An 18,619-nucleotide genomic window follows, 5' to 3' on the forward strand; every position below is an offset into this window, starting at 1 on the left:
CAGGCAGGAGATTGTTCTCTAAACCATAGCCTGGCCCTGAAAAGCATCCCTACTGATTTTCTCATAGTGGCTGATGGGGCTCACAGCAGCCCCAACAAAAACAAGTATCCTTTTGCTGCCTCCAGCATGTACTGTCTGTCTGACCCCGGAGAAGTCATTTGGCTTTGATGAAGTTTAAGTCTCAACTAAAATCCCACCTTCTACCTCGTCTTCCTTATGTCCTCTTAATTCTCATGTCTTCCCTCTGTTATATATTTCTAAGATAGCCTACAAGTAGCTTGTATATTGTATATATTTTTTTGTATGGTGGGTTTCCCCTTTGCCAACTAGATTGTAAACTCCTTGAGGACAGAGACTATCTTTTTGTCTCTTTTTACAACCCCTGGGTTTAGCACAGTACCTGGCACACAGGAGGCACTTAATAAACGTTAAGGCAGCCAGATGGCTCAGTGGGTAGAGCACTGGGCTTGGAATCACGAAGGCTCATCTTCCTGAGTTAAATGCAGCCGCACTGTAGTCTGAGAAGCCTAGGGCCAGTGCAGAGTGGTCTGGGTGAATTAAATACTGCCATGGGAAAAGCCTTCTTCTGGAAAACTTTGCTACCTCCAAATGGAACAGTGGAAATGCCTATATAACCTTCTGTCCATGCCTGCTGGGCCTTGGTGATTCCACCTCCTACCCCTCTACTATCTCCTCTATTTTGTACACCTCCATGAATCCAAAGACCCTTATCTGACTCTCTCCCCACCCCCACCCCTTCCAAGAGCATTAAAATGTTTAACCTCACCCAGCACTGAGAATGGGCTGAATGCTTGCTCCATTATGGCCATGTGAAGTAAAGCTATGCTTTGATTAAGATGAAAATGGCAGTTCTTAGGGTTATTTCTTCAACACCATGTACCTGTAGGGTTCCCAGGGTTGATGATGCAGAGGACTTTGGGGTTACAGTACTCCTTGGCTTCAGTCACTGCCCGTCGGAGCTCGTTTACATCCAGAGCCCAGCAATTTTCTTCATCCAGGTAATAGTTTACCTGGATGGCATCCAACTCTGAAATGACCGCTGAGTACAGGGGATACTGGGGTATGGGGATCAACACTCCAGTCCGGGACTTTCCTCCACCAGACACCAGAATCTTCAGGATTGTCTACAAGAAGAAAATGATTGGGAAGTTGAATTGGGCTTTTTTCATCCCTCAACTATTCTTGGTTACCTTTCACAAACTTAGGCCAACCAACCAAACCGGTGGTTTTGTTCTGGTTGTGAAAGAAGCGTCTAACACTCCTACACAATGCCAACACTGTACCAGCTCACAGATTATTAGAGGTAAAAGGGTTCTTGGAAATCATCTTATTCATCCCCATCCAAGGAAACCCTTAGGGCTTGGGTTGACCTTTTACTCTCAGAAATCATGAAAAGGTAAATGAAAAAAGCCTTGGCTTTAGAGCAAAAGTGGCATACTCAATCTACATCGAAGGAAAAACTTCCTAGGAATAACAACGGCATTTACGAAGTGCTTTAAGTATTACAAAATACTTGATCTATGTCACTGCATTGTGATTCTCCCAACATAGAGAGGTAGGGTGACTTGCCCGTCACTAAGAGTCTCAGACAGGACTGGAAGTTGTCTTCCTCACTCCATCCACTGTACCCCCTTACCTGCCTCTATTAGGAAGGAACCAAAGTCTGCCATCCGGGTCTGGATTGCTAGCTCTGCTAGGGGTCTTTATTAGGGATCGGTTGGCCCAGATAGCCTTTTAGGCCCCTTCTAACTCTGTGGTTCTGTAAGGCAAGACCTGGATTCAAATTCCATCCTTGCTGTTTGCCACCTATAAGACTCTGAATACATTACTTCAACTTTCTGGCCCCATCTATACAATTAGAAGGGAGGGTATACAACTGGATAATCTCTATGGTTTCTTCCTTTTTAAAACCCTATGCTCTTAGAAAGGAAGATCCCACCAAACCCAAAACCCCACAGCAATCCCATGCTAATCCAGCAGAGGGAGTGGTAACCCCAGTTTTCCAAGTTAGAGAACAATAAGGGCACTGTGGGTGGAAGACACATGCTGAAGCCATGTGGGAGAAAAATTCCTAATTCAGGGTCTTCTGGGGGGTAGATAATTCATTCATTTAACAAGCCAAAACCTCATTCCTAGTGGGAACAATCGCCCACTCCATATACAAGCCTGTGTTCTCTTTTGTTCCTTCCCACATTGGCTGTTTCAATGAAACTTTTAAAAATTAACCATGAAAATCTAACTGAGGGTCACACGTGACACCAAGTGACTGCAGAAGCCATCTCCCTCATCACCACCTACCCAAAGTGTCTTCTGGGATGAAACAGGGAATATCCCTGATGGCACAGAGCTAAAATAAAACGGGTCTCACCAGCAGACAGAGAATCAGGACTCACGGATTCTTGTCCCAGCCTTGGCACTCAACTCATTCTGTCATCACAGGAGTCTCTCTGGGCCTCAGTTTCCCTCTCTATCCTATCCCCTTCACTCTCCAACATTCTTAAGAGTTTCAGGAAATCTGGATTTTAGGCCTGGGCCAGGACAAGTGACCTTACCTCTCTGGTTATCAGTTTAAACAGCTGTCTGATAAGAAAACAATATAAGATGGGGAGGTTTCTTGGTGGATAAGTCAAAGGGAAACCACCCCCTCCAAATACAGCATTTCTGCCCCCTATCTGACAAAAGAGCAAGAGAGGAAGGAAACCTTCAGAAAGTTAGTTTCCATAGCTAGATGCTAAGAGCAGGGACAGCTCCCTCCCTGGGGGAAGTCTCCTGGAACCCGGGTTCTAGATACCACTCCCTACGGAGTGGAAAGTGGAAAGGAAGAAAGGAAACAAGCATTTATTAAGCACCAGACACAGATCAAATATTACTTCATTTGATTCTTTCAACAACCCTGGGAGGCAGTACTATTGTTATCCCCATTTTGCAGCTGAGAAATGGAGTCAGAGAGAGGTTATGTGACTTGCCCAGACATAGCTAGAAAGTATTTGAGGTTAAGTTGAACTGAGTCTCCCTGACTCCAGGAAGGCTCTGCGGACTATGCCCCCCCAATGGCCTGGAGGCAGCTAGGTTGACATAATGAGACAGAGGCTTGAACCTTCATCCAAAAAGAAAAGGGTTCTATCCTTAGTTAGGGGCTCTGAACTTCGAGAGAATTTTGTTGATATTTGTTTTTATAATTTTTAAAAAATATCCCAAATTTGGGGATGATAATATATGCCCCATTTACCTCTTAGGATAAAAAGGTAAAAAACTGCCCTGTATTATTTCCTTTCTTTCTTTTTTTTAAACTCTTACCTTCCATCTTAGAATCAATATCAATTTAAGGCAGAAGAGGAGTAAGGGCTAGGCAACTGGAGTTATGTGACTTGACTGGGATAACATAGCTAGGAAGTATCTGAAGCCATATATTTGAACCCAGGATGTTCCAAATCCAGGCCTGGACTTCTATCTACTGTGCTACCCAGCTGTACCCCCACGAATTGTTTTACAATCTATTGCATACTATATTTTTAAAAATAAAACTTGAATGAGGATTTTCAAGCATCCTTGAGTTTAACTGAGCCTGGGAATCATTGGCAATCTGAAGAAGGATGATGAGCTACAGAATTGTTTTCCTATAGTAAGGGCAGAGCCCCCTGCCCTGTCCCCTCCAAGAGAAAGCTGTATTTTTTGAAAAGTTGCTTCTCTGGAATTCCAACCGTAGAGACTAGAGGAGAGACTACTTTCCTTTGTTTTCACTTTCCACCTATCGAGGCAACCTTACCGGACAGCACCACCAAGGGGTTGCACCAGGACCAAGTGCCTAGGCTTGGTTCTTTGAAGGCCAAGTCTTGCTCTCTCCTTTAATAGAGGAGAAAAATGCAAGCACAGAGAAACTGGATCACTTGCTCAGGTCCCACAGCTCTGAAGTGTCTAGGTCATTCTCCCTGAAAGTAGGGGACTTTTGTATTTTTATCCTTAGCACCCAGCATAGCACCTGGACTCAGGAGGCTCTCAATAAAGACTTGGACTGGCCAATCTGTTCCAGCCATTCCATATCTGTGGTCCACAGTTCTATTTCCTCCCCTGGAGGCTAGTTCTGATATAGAGACTGGTTTATAGAGAGCCAGGCCTGGAGTCAAGAGTTCCTGGGTTCAAATCGGCCTTGGACACTTCCTAACTCTGTGACCCTGGGCAAGTCACTTAAACCCAACTACCTAATCTTTTTGACTCTTCTGCCTTTAAGAATCAATATTTGGTATTGAGTCTAAGGTGGAAGGTAGGGGCTTAAAAAAAGTTGCATGTAGGTAACAGTTTATGTTCTAGAACTGAACATAAGAACTAAAGCTGGTAAAATTCGGACTCGGACAACTAAAAGGTATCACATGTTTTTACTTATTGTCTAAGTAATAATTATTTGAATTTATATAGTGCTTTGAAGCCTGTAGATAGAGGCAAATAGGTGGCACAGTGGATATGGTGCAGAGCAAGGAGTCAAGAGGACCCGAGTTCAAATATGGCCTCAGAAATTTACTAAATATGTGACCCTGATCAAGCAACTTAACCCTGTTGGCCTCAGTTTCCTTGTTTGTGAAATGAGCTGGAGAAGGAAATGGCAAACCACTCCAGTATCCCTGCCAAGAAAACTCCAAAAAGGGTCACAAAGAATTGGATCTGAGTGAAATAATTCAATAACTAAAATCTGTAGAATGCAAATAAGTATATCCCACACTAGTACTTCCTTAACCAATTTTCTCATTTATAAAATGAGGGAGTTGGACTAGAAAGCCTCTGAGCCTTATGAGATGATGTGATATTTACAGTTCTGAGAGGTAGCTACTGTTATTACTCCTATTTTACAGAGAAGGAAACTGAGGCCTAAAGAAGTTAATTAAGGGCCTTACCCAGGTTACACATCTAGTTAAGTGTCTGAGGGAGGCTTTGAAGCCAGGCCATCCTGACTCTAAGGTCAGCCCTCTTTATCACTGTAATTTGATGTCTTTTCAAGAGCTATGGAGTCTCTGAATTCTGCATTCTCATTGGCCAGGCTGCTGGGGCAGGTTGCTTGGGTGGTGGATCCTTTCTTTTCTCTCTTTCAGCCTCCTTGCTCCCTCTCCCTCCTCCCTACACCCAGACTGGACAACGGAGGCCAGCACCTACAGTAATGCCATCGCTCGCTCCAGTTGTCAGGTAAATGTTGTCTGGGTCCGCAGGCACGCCTCCGTCTCTCCTCTCGATGTAGGCGGCCACGTCCTCTCGGATGCAGTTGACACCCTGGCTTGCGCTGTAAGCCCCTGCAAGACAGCAACCAAGCATTAGGCAAAAGCACACCCACCGCCCCGAAAACACGGCAGAGCTGGTCCACCACCGGGTGAGTGGGAAGAGCAGAGGTTTGGAACAAAGCCAGTGAGTCTAAGTTCTTGTCTTGACCTTTTTCTCCCAACTGGCTGGTTGACCTCAGGCAAACCTGCAGACCTTAATTTTTTCAAAAATGTGTTACCTATCCTATTTAGTTTCTGGGATAAAAAGACAATATAAATTGACCTGTATTATTTTCTTTTCTTTCCTTTTTTAAAAACCAATACCTCTGCCTTAGAATCAATATCAGTTCCAAGGCAGTAGAGTGATAAGGGCTGGGCAATGGGGGTTAAGTGACTTGCCCAGAGTCACACAGCTAGGAAGTGTCTTAAGGCCAGACTTGAACTCCTGTCTTCAGGCCTGACTCTCTACCTACTAAACTACTCAGCAGCCCCTCCTGTATTGTTTTCTAATCAATTGAACAAAACTTTATTTAGCACCATTCCGGTGTTAGGCATGGAGATACAAAGATAGAAACGAAATAGTCTATACCATCAAGGAGTTTACATTGGTCCGGGGTTGGGGAAGGGAGAAGTGGGGGATCTTTAATTTCTTCATATGAAATGGGTTTTTATTTGGCCTAGCTCCAAGGAGTTGGAATGGCACAGCACAAAATCTATAAATTCAGATGTAGTAAACCGAAGCCAGAGAAGCAGCCTGCAAAAAGAGTTTCAAATCTATCCTGACACTTAGGGACTGTGTGCCTGTGAGCAAGTCACTTAACTTCAAAGGCACCAAGTCATCCTCTAAGACTATAACTGCAGAACATTTGCAGAACCTCACTGGGAGAGGGAGCTCCATAACAAGGAAATCACAGATTGAGCACAAAGTCCTTTTTGGTGGTGGTTACCCCATGGGTACTAGTCCCATTACCCCAAGGCTTTATTTTAAGCCTTCTCCTATTTCTATAACCCTCAGGGTCCAGAACAGTAAGTAAGTGGCCAGTGGAGACCCCAATCAGTTGGATCAGTTCTGTTTATTAGCTCTGGGAGAGCAACAAAGCTCGCTTCTAACCTTTGTTCTACAGGGCTTACTTGCCCTTAGATAGCTGCTCATGTTAGGAGTTTCCATGGTATTAAAAGATAGTATTCATGTGGCCTAGCATTTTACTCTATCACATAATAAGTAATATGTTATATTACTTTATCAGCCTGATAGAGGAGAGGCAGAACAGCAGAAGGAATAGAACTGGCCTTGGAGCTGGGAAGACCTTGATCCAAAGCCCTCCTTCGCCACACACAAGCCGTCTAACCGTGGGCAAATCACTTAACACCCCCCAACCTTCCAGCAGAGTGTTAGCCTAAGGAACTTGGTAAGCCTGTATGCTAACTGGGAGCATCTCGCTACACCAGAGAAATCAGCGGGCCAGGCCCTGTCTCTTATCCCCTTAGCATTGTCACATCCCCTATTTCTAGAGGGCTTAAGGTTTAAGAAAAGCTTTCCTCAGCATTCTCTGAAGTAGGCTATAGACGTACTGTGATCTCCATTTTATAAATGGGGAAGAACTAAGAGGCCCAGAGAGAGTGGAGCGACTATCATCTGTAAAGCCCCTTCCAGTTCCTTTTTATTTTATTTTATTTTTTAATTCTTACCTTCTGTCAGAGTGGCAAGGGCTAGGCAGTTGGTGTCAAGTGATTTTGTCCAGTCACACAGCTAGGAAGTATCTGGGGCCAGGTCCTCCTGACTCCGGGCCTGGCACTAATCCATTTGTGCTACTTTGTGGTCCTGTCAGTGCTTTCCCTTCCCCGGCACCCCCTAAAGTGGCACCTTGGAATAAGGATGAGAAGGCTAAGACGGGAATCCTTAAGAGGCCTAGCTTCATTTCCTACCTCTGATGCTTATTAGCTATGTAAGCAAGAACAAGTCATTTACTATTTCTTTTTTTTGTTTGTTTGTTTGTTTGTTTTTTGTTTTTTTAAACCGTTGTACTTCGGTGTATTGTCTCATAGGTGGAAGATTGGTATGGGTGGGCAATGGGGGTCAAGTGACTTACTCAGGGTCACACAGCTGGGAAGTGGCTGAGACTGGGTTTGAACCTAGGACCTCCTGTCTCTAGACCTGACTCTCACTCCACTGAGCTATCCAGCTGCCCCTCATATACTATTTCTGGGAATTGGTTTCCTCATTTCAAAAATGGGGACAGTATCATGGAGAGTGATGACCTACTGACAAGTCAGTTGTGCAGGTCAAAAGAAATAACTGGGAAATCACTATGTGTACCCAAAAGCCTTATATGAGTCAGTTATTATTATACCATGCCGGCCACTCAGGTTGTCTTGCTTTTATGTCTTAAACTATAGATGTTGATCCAAAGACCTATTAAAAGCTCAAATACCAGAATGACCTGTTCTTCAAACAAAAAAGGAAAAAGTATTTACTAGAGATAAATTATAAACATGGACTTTGTAAACACATCCTTGGCCCAACTGAGAAAAGTCACAAGCCTGGCTCGATCAGCACGAGGTGCCTGGTACAGGGATGAAGGTCTAACTATAGCTGGGGACATTAAAATTTTTCCCATTTGCCTTTATCAAAGAGTCTCCAGGCTGATAAACCTAAGTTAAGCAGGCAATAGGAAAATAGGATAGAAGGGTTAAAAGGGACTCTCAGAGATCAGCTAGCCCAAACCTTCTCATTTTATAAGGTAGGAAATTAAGGACCAGAAAGAAGTGGCTTGCCCATTGCCACAGATCATCACACAGCATCTAGAAAAATTAGAACAGGGGCAAGGTCAGCCTGCCTTTTATTCTCTTTTTGGCTCTGTTCCTAACTTTCTGGTATTCAAAATCATGCTACTTACTGCAGTCTTATCAAAGAACTTCCCTTAGTACCTGGGACCTCCTACCCCAAACATCCTACCACTCCTATGGCCTGCAGCAAGGTCATTCCTCCATTCTCCACTAAGGAGTTCGTCTCAGAGCCTCCATTGGAGCCTCCTTTTTTTTTTTTTTTTTTTTTTTCATTATTTTTTTTTTTATTATTTTGACTTTCTCAGAGTCACACAGCTGGGAAGTGTCTGAGGACCGATTTGAACCTAGGACCTCCCGTTTCTAGGCCTGGCTCTCAATCCACTGAGATACCCAGCTGCCTCCTACTATCCTCTTTTTAACAGAGTCAGTCTAGTGGCTTTGGAAAGAGACTTTCACTTAACAGAGTCCAAACTTTTTGGGGACTATGTCTGTTCTATTTTGTCTTTGTATTCCAAGCACCTAGCCCAGTCAGTAGTACTAAGTCACTTAATAAATGTTTGTGGAATTGGATCAAACTAAACTTCCTGCTTTCACCTATCAGTTCCTAACTTTATGGACTTCAAAGTCATGCATCTGATTACCTTCATTCCTCCTCCCCCTCTTTTAGGTCCTTTGGAATGTGGCCTTTTTCATTAGAAAGTAAACTCCTTGAGGGCAGGCACTCTTCTTTTTTTATGTGCAATCTCAGTGCTCAGCACAAAGTCAGGCACTTAATTAATGCTCATTTTTTTCCTCCTTCCTTCCCTCCCTTCCTCCCTCAATCCCTCCCTATGGCCCTCCCTTCTTCCTCCCTTCCTTCTTGCTTCCTCCCTTCCTTCCACCTTCCTTCCTTCTTTCTTTCCACCTTCCTTCCTTCCTTCCTCCCAAGTCCTCTGATCTCAAATCCAATGGTTTGATACCTCCTATGGCTTCCTTCCTTTATGTTTTACTGATCATTGGAGGCAAATGAGCTGTGGTGCCATAACTAAAAATCTGTAGTCAGAAGGCTAAGTTCATCTACAGGTAGAGTCTGGCCAGAGAGAGACACAGTCCCTCCCATGCATTACCCCATCCACCAGGCCTCTCTAACCTAGTGGTTCATATCTATAAAAAGCCACTTCAAAAACTGGAGTTGCAGCTACTGAGCAATATCACTTTATTCCTTATTTTTTTAATTATTAGTATTATTTTAAACCCTTACCTTCCATCTTAAAATTGATACTAAGTGTTAGTTCTAAAGCAGAAGAGCAGTAAGGGCCAAGCAACTGGAATTAAGTGACTTGCCAAGGGTCACACAGCTAGGAAGTGTCTGAGGGCAGATTTGATAAACTTGGACTCTTGTAAACAGTCTCTTATAGAGTCTTCCCACCTCTCCTCTCTCTCCTCTAATCTGTCAGAATAATCTTTTGTATGTATCATGTCACTCTTCTACTCCAAACCCTACAATGGCACCAGATTGCCTACCATTCAAACTCCTTCTTACCCTGGCATTCAAGGCCCATGACAAATGTGGCAATACCCAAACCTTGCTTTTCTGAGTCTTATTGCCCATCACACTCCAGACATACTAGACTTTTCTCTGAAGGTTCCCCATTCTTTTTTGCTTCTGGGCCTTTGCTTTCAAGATATTTCCATACCTGGAATAACCCTCTCTTTCTGACTCTCAGAGGGCATTTACATTCATCACCTAAAGTATGAACTCCAGTTACCAGTGTATTTTATCTTCTCTCTCTAAAAGCTCCCCACAGGCAAGCAGGGCCTTGTCTCTGTATTAGCACGACCCCCTTAGCACCCCCGACAGGGGCTGCTGTTTACACAACCACCCCCTGATGTTTGCTGAATGAGGGGGGCAGCATGATTGAGTAGGCAGGTTTGTGGTCAGAAGACCCTAGTTCATAGGTAGCTTCTGTTACTGACCACTTAGGGACGTTGGGCCAGCCAGTGACCCTCTCTGATTTCCTGAGATCCTCCTCTGTAAAGTAAGGAAGGGCAGAAGTGGCTCGCTACATTCTATAATTAAAGACAAGTTTCTGTTTCCCTTGTAAGAAAACCTGAAGTGGTATAAGACATGCTGTGACAGATGGGAGAGTAGGCAGAAAGGGAGTACAGATGTGTTCCTATTTGGGAAAAATGTCTCTGCGCAGATCCCCCACTCCACAGATCAAGAACACACATCTGCAGGGGAGAAAAAACAAACAAACGTCTTGTAAGTCATGGCCGAGGGAGCCCCTAGAAGCACCCCTGGAGTTCCACAGGGACTCTCAAGGGAGTTCTGACCGCAGAGCAACCTGGCCTTCACCAAGTTCCTTTGGAGTCGGGGCTGCCTGTGGGATACTGGAGAAAAAGAAGGCACAGTTTTTCCACGACCCAGGGCCTCTTGGTCCCCTGCTTGGGGTCCGGATCAGCACATGAGGTCATATTAATGCAGGAGGGGTAGGAACAGAAGTGAATGAGAGAAAACATAAGGGCACAGCTAAGACCATGAGCTTCAAGATAAGGCCCAGCCAGCCTGAGGGTCAGAGAGCAAAGAAGCTACTAATTTATTTGTATTCGTTACTGTCTTAAATAGATTTGAATTTATGGCAGCAGAGTAAATATTATGATCTGTTGTATCTTTTTTTTTTGAACCCTTACTTTCTGCCTTAGACTCAATACTATGTATTGGTTCCAAGGCAGAAGAGTGGTAAGGGTGGGCAATGGGGGTGAAGAGACTTGCCCAGGGTCACACAGCGAAGAAGTATCTGAGGCCAAATTTGAACCTAAGACCTCCTGTCTCTAGGCCTGGCTCTCAATCCACTGAGCCATGCAGCTGACCCCTGACCTGTTGTATCTTAAAAATATTTGTTCTTTCCTCAATCAGACACACACAATCTTTGGGTCACTTTGGGTACTTTTCCATCTTTTAGATAGTGATAAACTGAATTGTGAGAATCTACTAAAGGTTTACAGCTGTAACTTCAAAGGAGAAATATTTTGAATCTAAAGGGGAAGAACAATTATACCCAAAGTGAATTGAGATGCTTTTGTCAAGCAAGTTTTGTGTTAAAAAATATTTTCCTCTGTCATGAATCTAATATCAACATTATTTCCAACTAACTGTACCCAAAAAGATGCAATAAAATTTGTATGTTTTCACAAATACACACACAAAAAGCTACTAATAAAAGGTAATGAGAAGAATGAAAAGGGGGAAGGTTTTTTAAACAGCAAGAAAGCTCTGTTTTCCTGAATGTTCTAGTTGATATCATGCATATGGAAGAACAATTGGATTCTGGGTGCCTGCTACTTCTACTTTAATCTTTAAAAAAAAAGTCAGCTGGAGAACACTTGGCAAGAGGGGAGAGGGCAGACTTTGGTTTCAGACAGGGTCTTCCATTTAAGAGGGGCCCCTCTGAGCAGGCCAGGGTAAAAAGGAGAAGACAACAAGTTCCCAAGACCTCAGAGGCTGGACATCAGCTTCAAAGGAGAAGCTGGCTGGTTATTTACTTCTTTCCCAGTAGGGAAAGGGGAAAGAGAATATCATTTTTACCCCAACAGCTCAAGGGGCCCAAATTCCTGGCCCCCTACTTGTAGTACATAGAATTCCCAGGCCCTCCTGCAGACTGGTTTTCTCAATAAGGATGCAGCAGAAAGCAGGTCAAGAGTAGCCCTAGGGTGGGAAGAACGTCAAACTCAGTGAAATGGAAAATTTAAGTGGGGCTAAAGACAAACTCAATCCTAAAAAGGAAAACAGAAGAAAAGGACAAAAGGAGATCTGTGTGTGTATGTGTGTATAAAGTCACTAGAACTAATTCCTGAGGTGAAGGAATGATTACCAAAGCCAAGTAATGTTAACTGCTTCTGTTTACTCTCCTATTCCCAAGGCTAACTGCTAAAAATGACTTCAATCTCCGTAGGGCCTCTAACAAATGAAAGCTGTTTACAGAACCTGCCCAGGTGGTAAAACTAAAGCTTCATGAAACAAATACTTTTGTCTATAAACTGCCCTTATCAACCTAAGAAAGACTCTACTTAAAACAATTATCTTTGAACACAGAAAATTAACCTGAGCATAACCAAGACTGTAGTAATCCGCTTTCTTCCCCTGGGAGCATTACCCAGAATTTGTTATTTTAATCAATAACATGCACAATTTACCCTACACACTTTTGTTCCCCCCTACACACAAGCAAGCCCTCCCCACTCCCCAACTCAGGCACATCTCATTTAAGGGCTCACCTAGGCTGTTCCCCCCACAGGCCTTTAAGATCCGCCTGGCTCGGTTCTTGGCATCTTCTGGGAAGCTGGGACTGTCCAACAAGTTTGGGTATGTGCACAGAGCCACCACCTAGAAGGGAAGAAAAGTGCATGGGTCTCCTTCCCAGAACCTCAACCCTGGCATTTGATTTTTAATTCTTAAGTCCCAAGAGACAAAGCAGAAGAATGATTCTCTGAAAATATTCTCATTCTCTCTCTATCTCTATCTCTATCTCTTAGTGCAGGGATTATTATCCTTGTTTTTAGAGATGAGGAAATGGGCTCGGAGCAGTTGATTAAGTGATTTTTCCAAAAGTTACATGGCTAAATAAAACTCAAAAGCCAGGATCTGAACTCATGCCTCCTGACCTCAAGTTCCACATTCTCTTTTTATTACATCTCATGCTTTTGTCAGAGAAAGAAACGGAAAGAAGAGAAATGCAGAAAGCCATCAAACTCCACGGCACTGTCTGAACATCCTAAGTCTTGGGCAGAATGGCATTAAAAGGGAAGCTGAGAAATATGGTTTGATCCTACAGTTCCTTCTATCAGTAGGAGCTGGGAAACCACTCATGGAGTTTCCTGTGGAGAGACAAGGAAGGCAAAAAGGGCTTAGGAGTTCTTAATCTTTCCTTGTGTCATGGATCCTTTGGATAATCTGAAGTCTATGGACCCCTTCTCAGCATAATGTTTTTAAATGCATAAAATACACAGGATTATAAAGGAAACCAATTATATTGAAATAGTTAAATATTTAACATTTTTAAAACAAACAAAAAAAACAAGACCTCACAGTTAAGAACCCTTGCTTGAGCAAGGAGCTCAAACCATACATTTTGGTGGAGTGTGAAACCAAAAGCCTGATGGGCATTCAACAAAGAAGCCAGAGAAGGCAGTGGACAGAGGTGGACTAAAGCTAATTAATATGGGGTAGTCAGAGAGGATGTGCCCTATCTGCCTTCATAATCTCAATCTCCTCTTCCTCTTATCCTGCTCACTCTCACTCTCCTCCAAACCAAAGCTCTCCAATTTGGAAGAGCCATAATCAGAAGAAATAGCATTCAGCAATGATTTGCTGGATAAAAAAAAAAGCTAAAACAATACTAGTCTGTTCTAAAGCTTCCTGGGCTCCTGGGTATACTGGCTATATGTGCAGAAATGTTTGTTCTAAGGAAGAACCATTTCAAATCCCCTCAAGTTAAGTTCCAGTCCACTTAATGAACCATTTGACTTTTTCCTAACCTTTACTTCCCATCCTCACCCTCTTCTCCCGCCCCCTCCACTACTTTACTTTGTTTGTCTGTTTCTTCTGAGAAATCTTATTTAATGATTTGCCATGCTCTAGGACTCAGATCAGGGATTATTCTGATTTCAGCAACTTGCCCCAGCAACAGCAAGGCCAGAACCTTGTTTGAAAAGGTCAGCAGAACAGTCTGCTAAGGTATGTGGGGTTGGTGGGTGGAGAAGAGGGTGTAGAGAGAAGAGTTTCTGTATCCCTCAGTGGTTTTTCACTTCTGGACCACTCCTAACTCACTCCCACTGGAACCTTAGCAAGAGTGGGCCACATTTGATTGGAAATCTTCAGGATCCAGCTTCCTTTTCTTAGGATAAGAAAACCATTTTCTTTCATCACATTTATGTGATATTGCAGACAAAGAGCTAGACTCAGTCAGGTGTGATTTTGGAAATTTGGGGATCCTTGAACTTATTTTGAGGTCCCTGATCTAAACTTCCCGTGGACAGGAACCCAGGTTCGCAAGATAGTTTGAACACTTCCTGGGTGACCCTGAGTGAGTTGTTTAGCCTCAGTGACCATTTCTTTCCAACAGGGACAATGACATTCGCATAGTTCATCTCACAGGGTTTGCAGGGAAAAGCATTTTGTAAACTTTTAAGTGCTAGAGAAAAATAAGCTCTTTATTACTATAATTATTATGATTACAATTAGTTCATGCCTCAGCTAGCCACTCACCTACCAGTCCAGAGAGAATATAAACAGTGGTTGCCCAGTGAGGAGGAAAAGAACAGTGAAGTCACTTGTTCTCAATGCCAGGACTCCCTCTGTGGGGGAAGCCAGGCAGGCTGCAGGGGAAAAAAGGGCATGTGGGGGCAGGTCAGTTTTCTATACTTGTTTACAATGCTGTCTTGGTCTCATGAACTGTCCATAAAAAAAAAAAAATGAGACTAGGACATTATTTTATACAAAAATAGGTCTTAGGCCACCTTTCTAGTGGTATTTTATGGGGCAAGATGAAAAAGATTCACAGTGAGAAGTGAGGGTTCTCTGGGGACAGCTCCAGATCCTGCTCAGACCAGGTGAGTTCACAAATAACCTCTCCTGGCAGAATACAGCAGGATCATTTGGAGAGAATGTTTAAAATAAAGCACTCCTTACCCCAGCCTCTAAGCTTTTTCTTCTTCATCTTTTATATAGCCCATGTGGTGCTGCTGAAGATCTGCATGGTTGTTTGAAGAGCGACAAAGAGACCAGTCTAACTCCCCCCCCCTCTAGGACCCTCCCTCTACATGCCCCAGATCTCTTTTCCTTCCATGACTACATTTCTGGTCCCCTCTTCTTCCATGACCTTATAATACTGACCATGGACTCTGAGGCACATACTTGAAGCCTACAATCATGTCCCCTACCACTGGTACTGCCACATCAAGGGAAACAGAGTGGTAGCTGGAAGAGTGCTGCACTGGGATGGAGAAGACCTGGGATCAAATCTTGACTGCCACTTATTATGTGTGTGACCTTCAACAAGTCACCCAACCTCTACTGGGACTATAAAATGAGAGGATGATCTGACATGCCCTCTAATATCCCTTCCAGCTCTAAATCTTTGATCCTAAGTCTCCTTCAGACCTAAACCAATCAAGCTTCCAAAGCATTAGATTTGTTTCTTCCATAAAGTCTTATCCAGGGCCTGATGGAAGATTATTCTAATTTCAGAAGTTGAGTTCAGCAATGTGAGGTGAGTCCCTGCTTGAAAAGGTCAACAAAACTGTCAGCTAAGGTACATGGGGCTTGGTGGTAAAAAAGGAGGAGATGGAAGATAAAGAACAAGAGGACAAAGCTGGAATTTGGAGAAGGATACTCCTGTTGGGCAGATGATTGATGTAAACAAGTTCAAAACCACAACCTTCACCGCATTTGGTGCCTCCTTTCTTCCCAGGAAGAACTAAATTGAGTTGTCATGGATTATGGCATGGTAGAGGTTGTTTTTTGTTTGTTTGTTTGTTTTTTCATAAACCTAATCCAAACCCTCGATTTCCACCCCCTGAAAATTAAAAAACACTGTTTTTCTCTTATCCCATCAGAAATAGCTTATTCCTGAATCCTTACCTGCCGAAGGAAAGTGATTGGTTGCTGGCCCATTGCGTGGGCATCACCAATATTGGCTTTTATGACTTCAGTGAAAGGCTTTTTGATACCCTAAGGAAAGAACATAATGTTAACAGGTGGTTACTGGTAGGACAGAGGGAAAAAACAATGATTCTAGAGTCAGAGGTCCTGGGTCCAAATCCTACCTAAACCTTAATATTTGTGTGATCTTTGGCAAAATACTTAAACCTCCTCAGGCCTCAGTTTCCTTATCTATAAAATGAAGAGGCTGGCCTAGGTGGTTTCTGAAGTTCCTTCTAACTCTACATCTGTGACTCCTCTAGTAGGTAGGGCCCCGTTTGTTTTTTTTAAACCCTTACTTTCCATCCTAGAATCAATACTGTGTATTGGTCCTAAGGCAGAAGAGTGATAAAGGGGTGGGCAATGAGGTGGGGAGGGGAGAGTCTGAGGGCAGATTTGATCCTGGGACCTCCTAGCTCTCAATCTACTGAGCCACCTAGCAGTAGGACCCAGATTGTAAAGAAAAATCAGAGTTCCTAATTCTTTCAAAGTTGTTTGTCTTTACCATATTGTTGTCATTATATAAACTATTCTCCTAGCTCAGTTCACTCTACCCTGCATCTATTCATATAAGTCTTCCCATCTTTCTCTAAAACTAACTCCTTCATTTGTTATAGCCCCATGGATTTCCATTATATTTATATGCCATAAACTTGTTCAGCCATTCCTCAACTGAGGGAACCTAGGGCTCAGATTAGAAAGACAAATGATGGAATGCCATTCTCACAGGAGATCCATATTCCTTACAGGCTGCAGTAATAGCTTTGTGGGGGATATAATCACTTCTTAAGAGCACCCAGAAGCAACCAAGATACACATGGTTTGAAAGTTCCTGAGGTTTCTGGGTCTCCCCAGAGAACTACTCTCACTGCAAAGAAGAGAAAAGAAAGGACACATAGGGAACAGAGAAGGATCAGGTCACACAGGCCCTCTGGAGACATTTACTCTGATCCAAAATCTCTATCAATGAAGGCAGCTTCACCTTTACCTCCTGAGCAGATAGCTGGGATTCTCCAGACAGCTTCCTTCTCCCAGGAAGCAGAAATAACTACACAGGACTCAGAGAACACCAGGAGTGGAAGATTCTGTTCCTAACTGCAAAAGGAAAATGGTTGCAATCCTCCATTGCTATGAAAGAGTAGTTTTGGAGGGGTAGGGGCTGTGGAAGGAGGGAGGGAGTGTGGTCAGGCAGAAATACCAAAATGAAGACTCAGAAAGGGGAAAGGAAAAAAAATGTTTAAGCTTAGGATTCTAGCTCAAACATGTTCTACCAATGGAAGTAAGCAACTTACTATAAGAGATGCTTGAGGCATTGAGAAATTAAGTTCTTTGCTTAGGATCACACAAGCTGTATATATCAAAAGCAGGATTAGAACTCAGGTCAACTATTAACTCTCACAAACTGCCTGTATTATCCAACAGATATGCATACCATCATTAATTCTGTGTACAGAGCAAACTTTCAACAATGGGAAAATTAGGTTAGATAAGGCTTAGTCCTTTATCATCTAGATTCTAGAGATAAGGCAGTATAAGGTGGAAAAAGCACTGCCCCGGGAAGTCAAAAGACCTAAGGGTTTAAATTTCAACTTAGCTACTTACTACCAAGATGATTTTGAGCAAGTCACATTTTCTCTAGGTCTTCCTCAGTTTTCCCAGCTATAAAATGAAGGGCTTGGAGTAGCTAATCTATAAGGTCTCTTCCAGCTGTTGTCCCTACAGTCCAATGCTGGATAAAGGGGCCATTTCAAGGACCATCTCTGCAAAGATGACTATTAGATCTATTTGTTCAGCTTTAACCTCTCATCTTACATCTCTAGCTGCCTATTATACATCTTTAACTGGATGTCCCACAGACATCTTAAACTCAAGTTATCATCTTTTCCTCCAAACTCTGACATCTTCCTAACTCACCCATTACTGTTGAGGACACCACCTAGCCTGGCAACCAAGTGTTGTGTTCAACTCCTCACTCTCTCATCTCCTACACCCAATCTGCTGTCAAGTCATGTTGCCTCTACCTTTGGAACACCTCATATGACCCCTTCTTTCATCTGATGCTGCCACCATCTTGGTGCAGGCCCTCATCACCTTGAATCTGGACCACTGAAACAGCCTATCTGTTGATCTGCCTGCTTCAAGTCCCACTAATGACCCCCTCCCCACCTTCCTGCCCAAGTCCCCACTTTGTTCAGCTATCAAATGATCTCCCTAAAAAGCAAGTCTAACTATGTCATCCCCCTAGTCAATCAAGACTAGTAGTTCCCTATTTCTTCCAGGATCAAATAATATTGTTTGGCTTGGAAAGCCTTTCATAATCTGGGTCTTTCCTACCTTCCCAGACTTCTTCTACCTTCCCCATGTGTACTCTGTAATTCATTGGTACCAGCCTCTAGTCACTCCCCTCTCTAACTCCTGACTCCAATTCTCTGGTTGTCACCCATGCCTGGAACTCTCTCCCCATCTCTGCCTCCTAGCTTCCTTTCAAGATTTAGCTATAAAGTCCCATTTTCTGCAAGAAGCCTTTCCTGGGCCTCCTTAATCTTAATGTCTTTCCTCTGAGAAAACTTCCAATTTTATCCTCCTTATATCTGCTTTGTAAATAGCTGTTTGCATATTGCCTTCCTCTTTAGATTGCCAGTTGTGAGAGCTGGGACAGTTTGGGCCTTTCTTTGTAAGCCCAATGTTTAGTATAGTGCCTGACTTAAAGCAGTTGCTTAATATATGCTAGTTGACTAATAGGAAGGCGATAACCCCTGCCTCAGCCCCCCTCCCTCCAAAGCTCCAGCAAGAACACCAGCAATCACACAGACACAAGTTTAATGCATCATAATAAAACCAGGTAACCTCCACTAGAAAAGGGGGTTGCCCTTAGCTCTGAGATTCT

General features: G+C 43.3%; 1 protein-coding gene across 1 annotated transcript in view; it reads right to left on the reverse strand.

Annotated features, from left to right (window-relative positions):
• The window catches only part of GPT2 (glutamic--pyruvic transaminase 2), a 54,047-nt gene that overhangs the window by 24,732 nt on the left and 10,696 nt on the right, over window positions 1-18,619 (reverse strand). The window contains exons 2-5 of the mRNA XM_044664177.1: window positions 15,673-15,762; window positions 12,309-12,417; window positions 5,164-5,297; window positions 902-1,145 (exon numbers count right to left, since the gene is read on the reverse strand). Of these exons, the coding sequence (XP_044520112.1) occupies window positions 902-1,145; window positions 5,164-5,297; window positions 12,309-12,417; window positions 15,673-15,762 (577 nt within the window). The remainder of the gene's footprint in view (window positions 1-901; window positions 1,146-5,163; window positions 5,298-12,308; window positions 12,418-15,672; window positions 15,763-18,619) is intronic.

Source organism: Gracilinanus agilis, chromosome 2 (genome assembly GCF_016433145.1).
Source record: "Gracilinanus agilis isolate LMUSP501 chromosome 2, AgileGrace, whole genome shotgun sequence".
Classification (NCBI taxonomy): Eukaryota; Metazoa; Chordata; class Mammalia; order Didelphimorphia; family Didelphidae; genus Gracilinanus; species Gracilinanus agilis.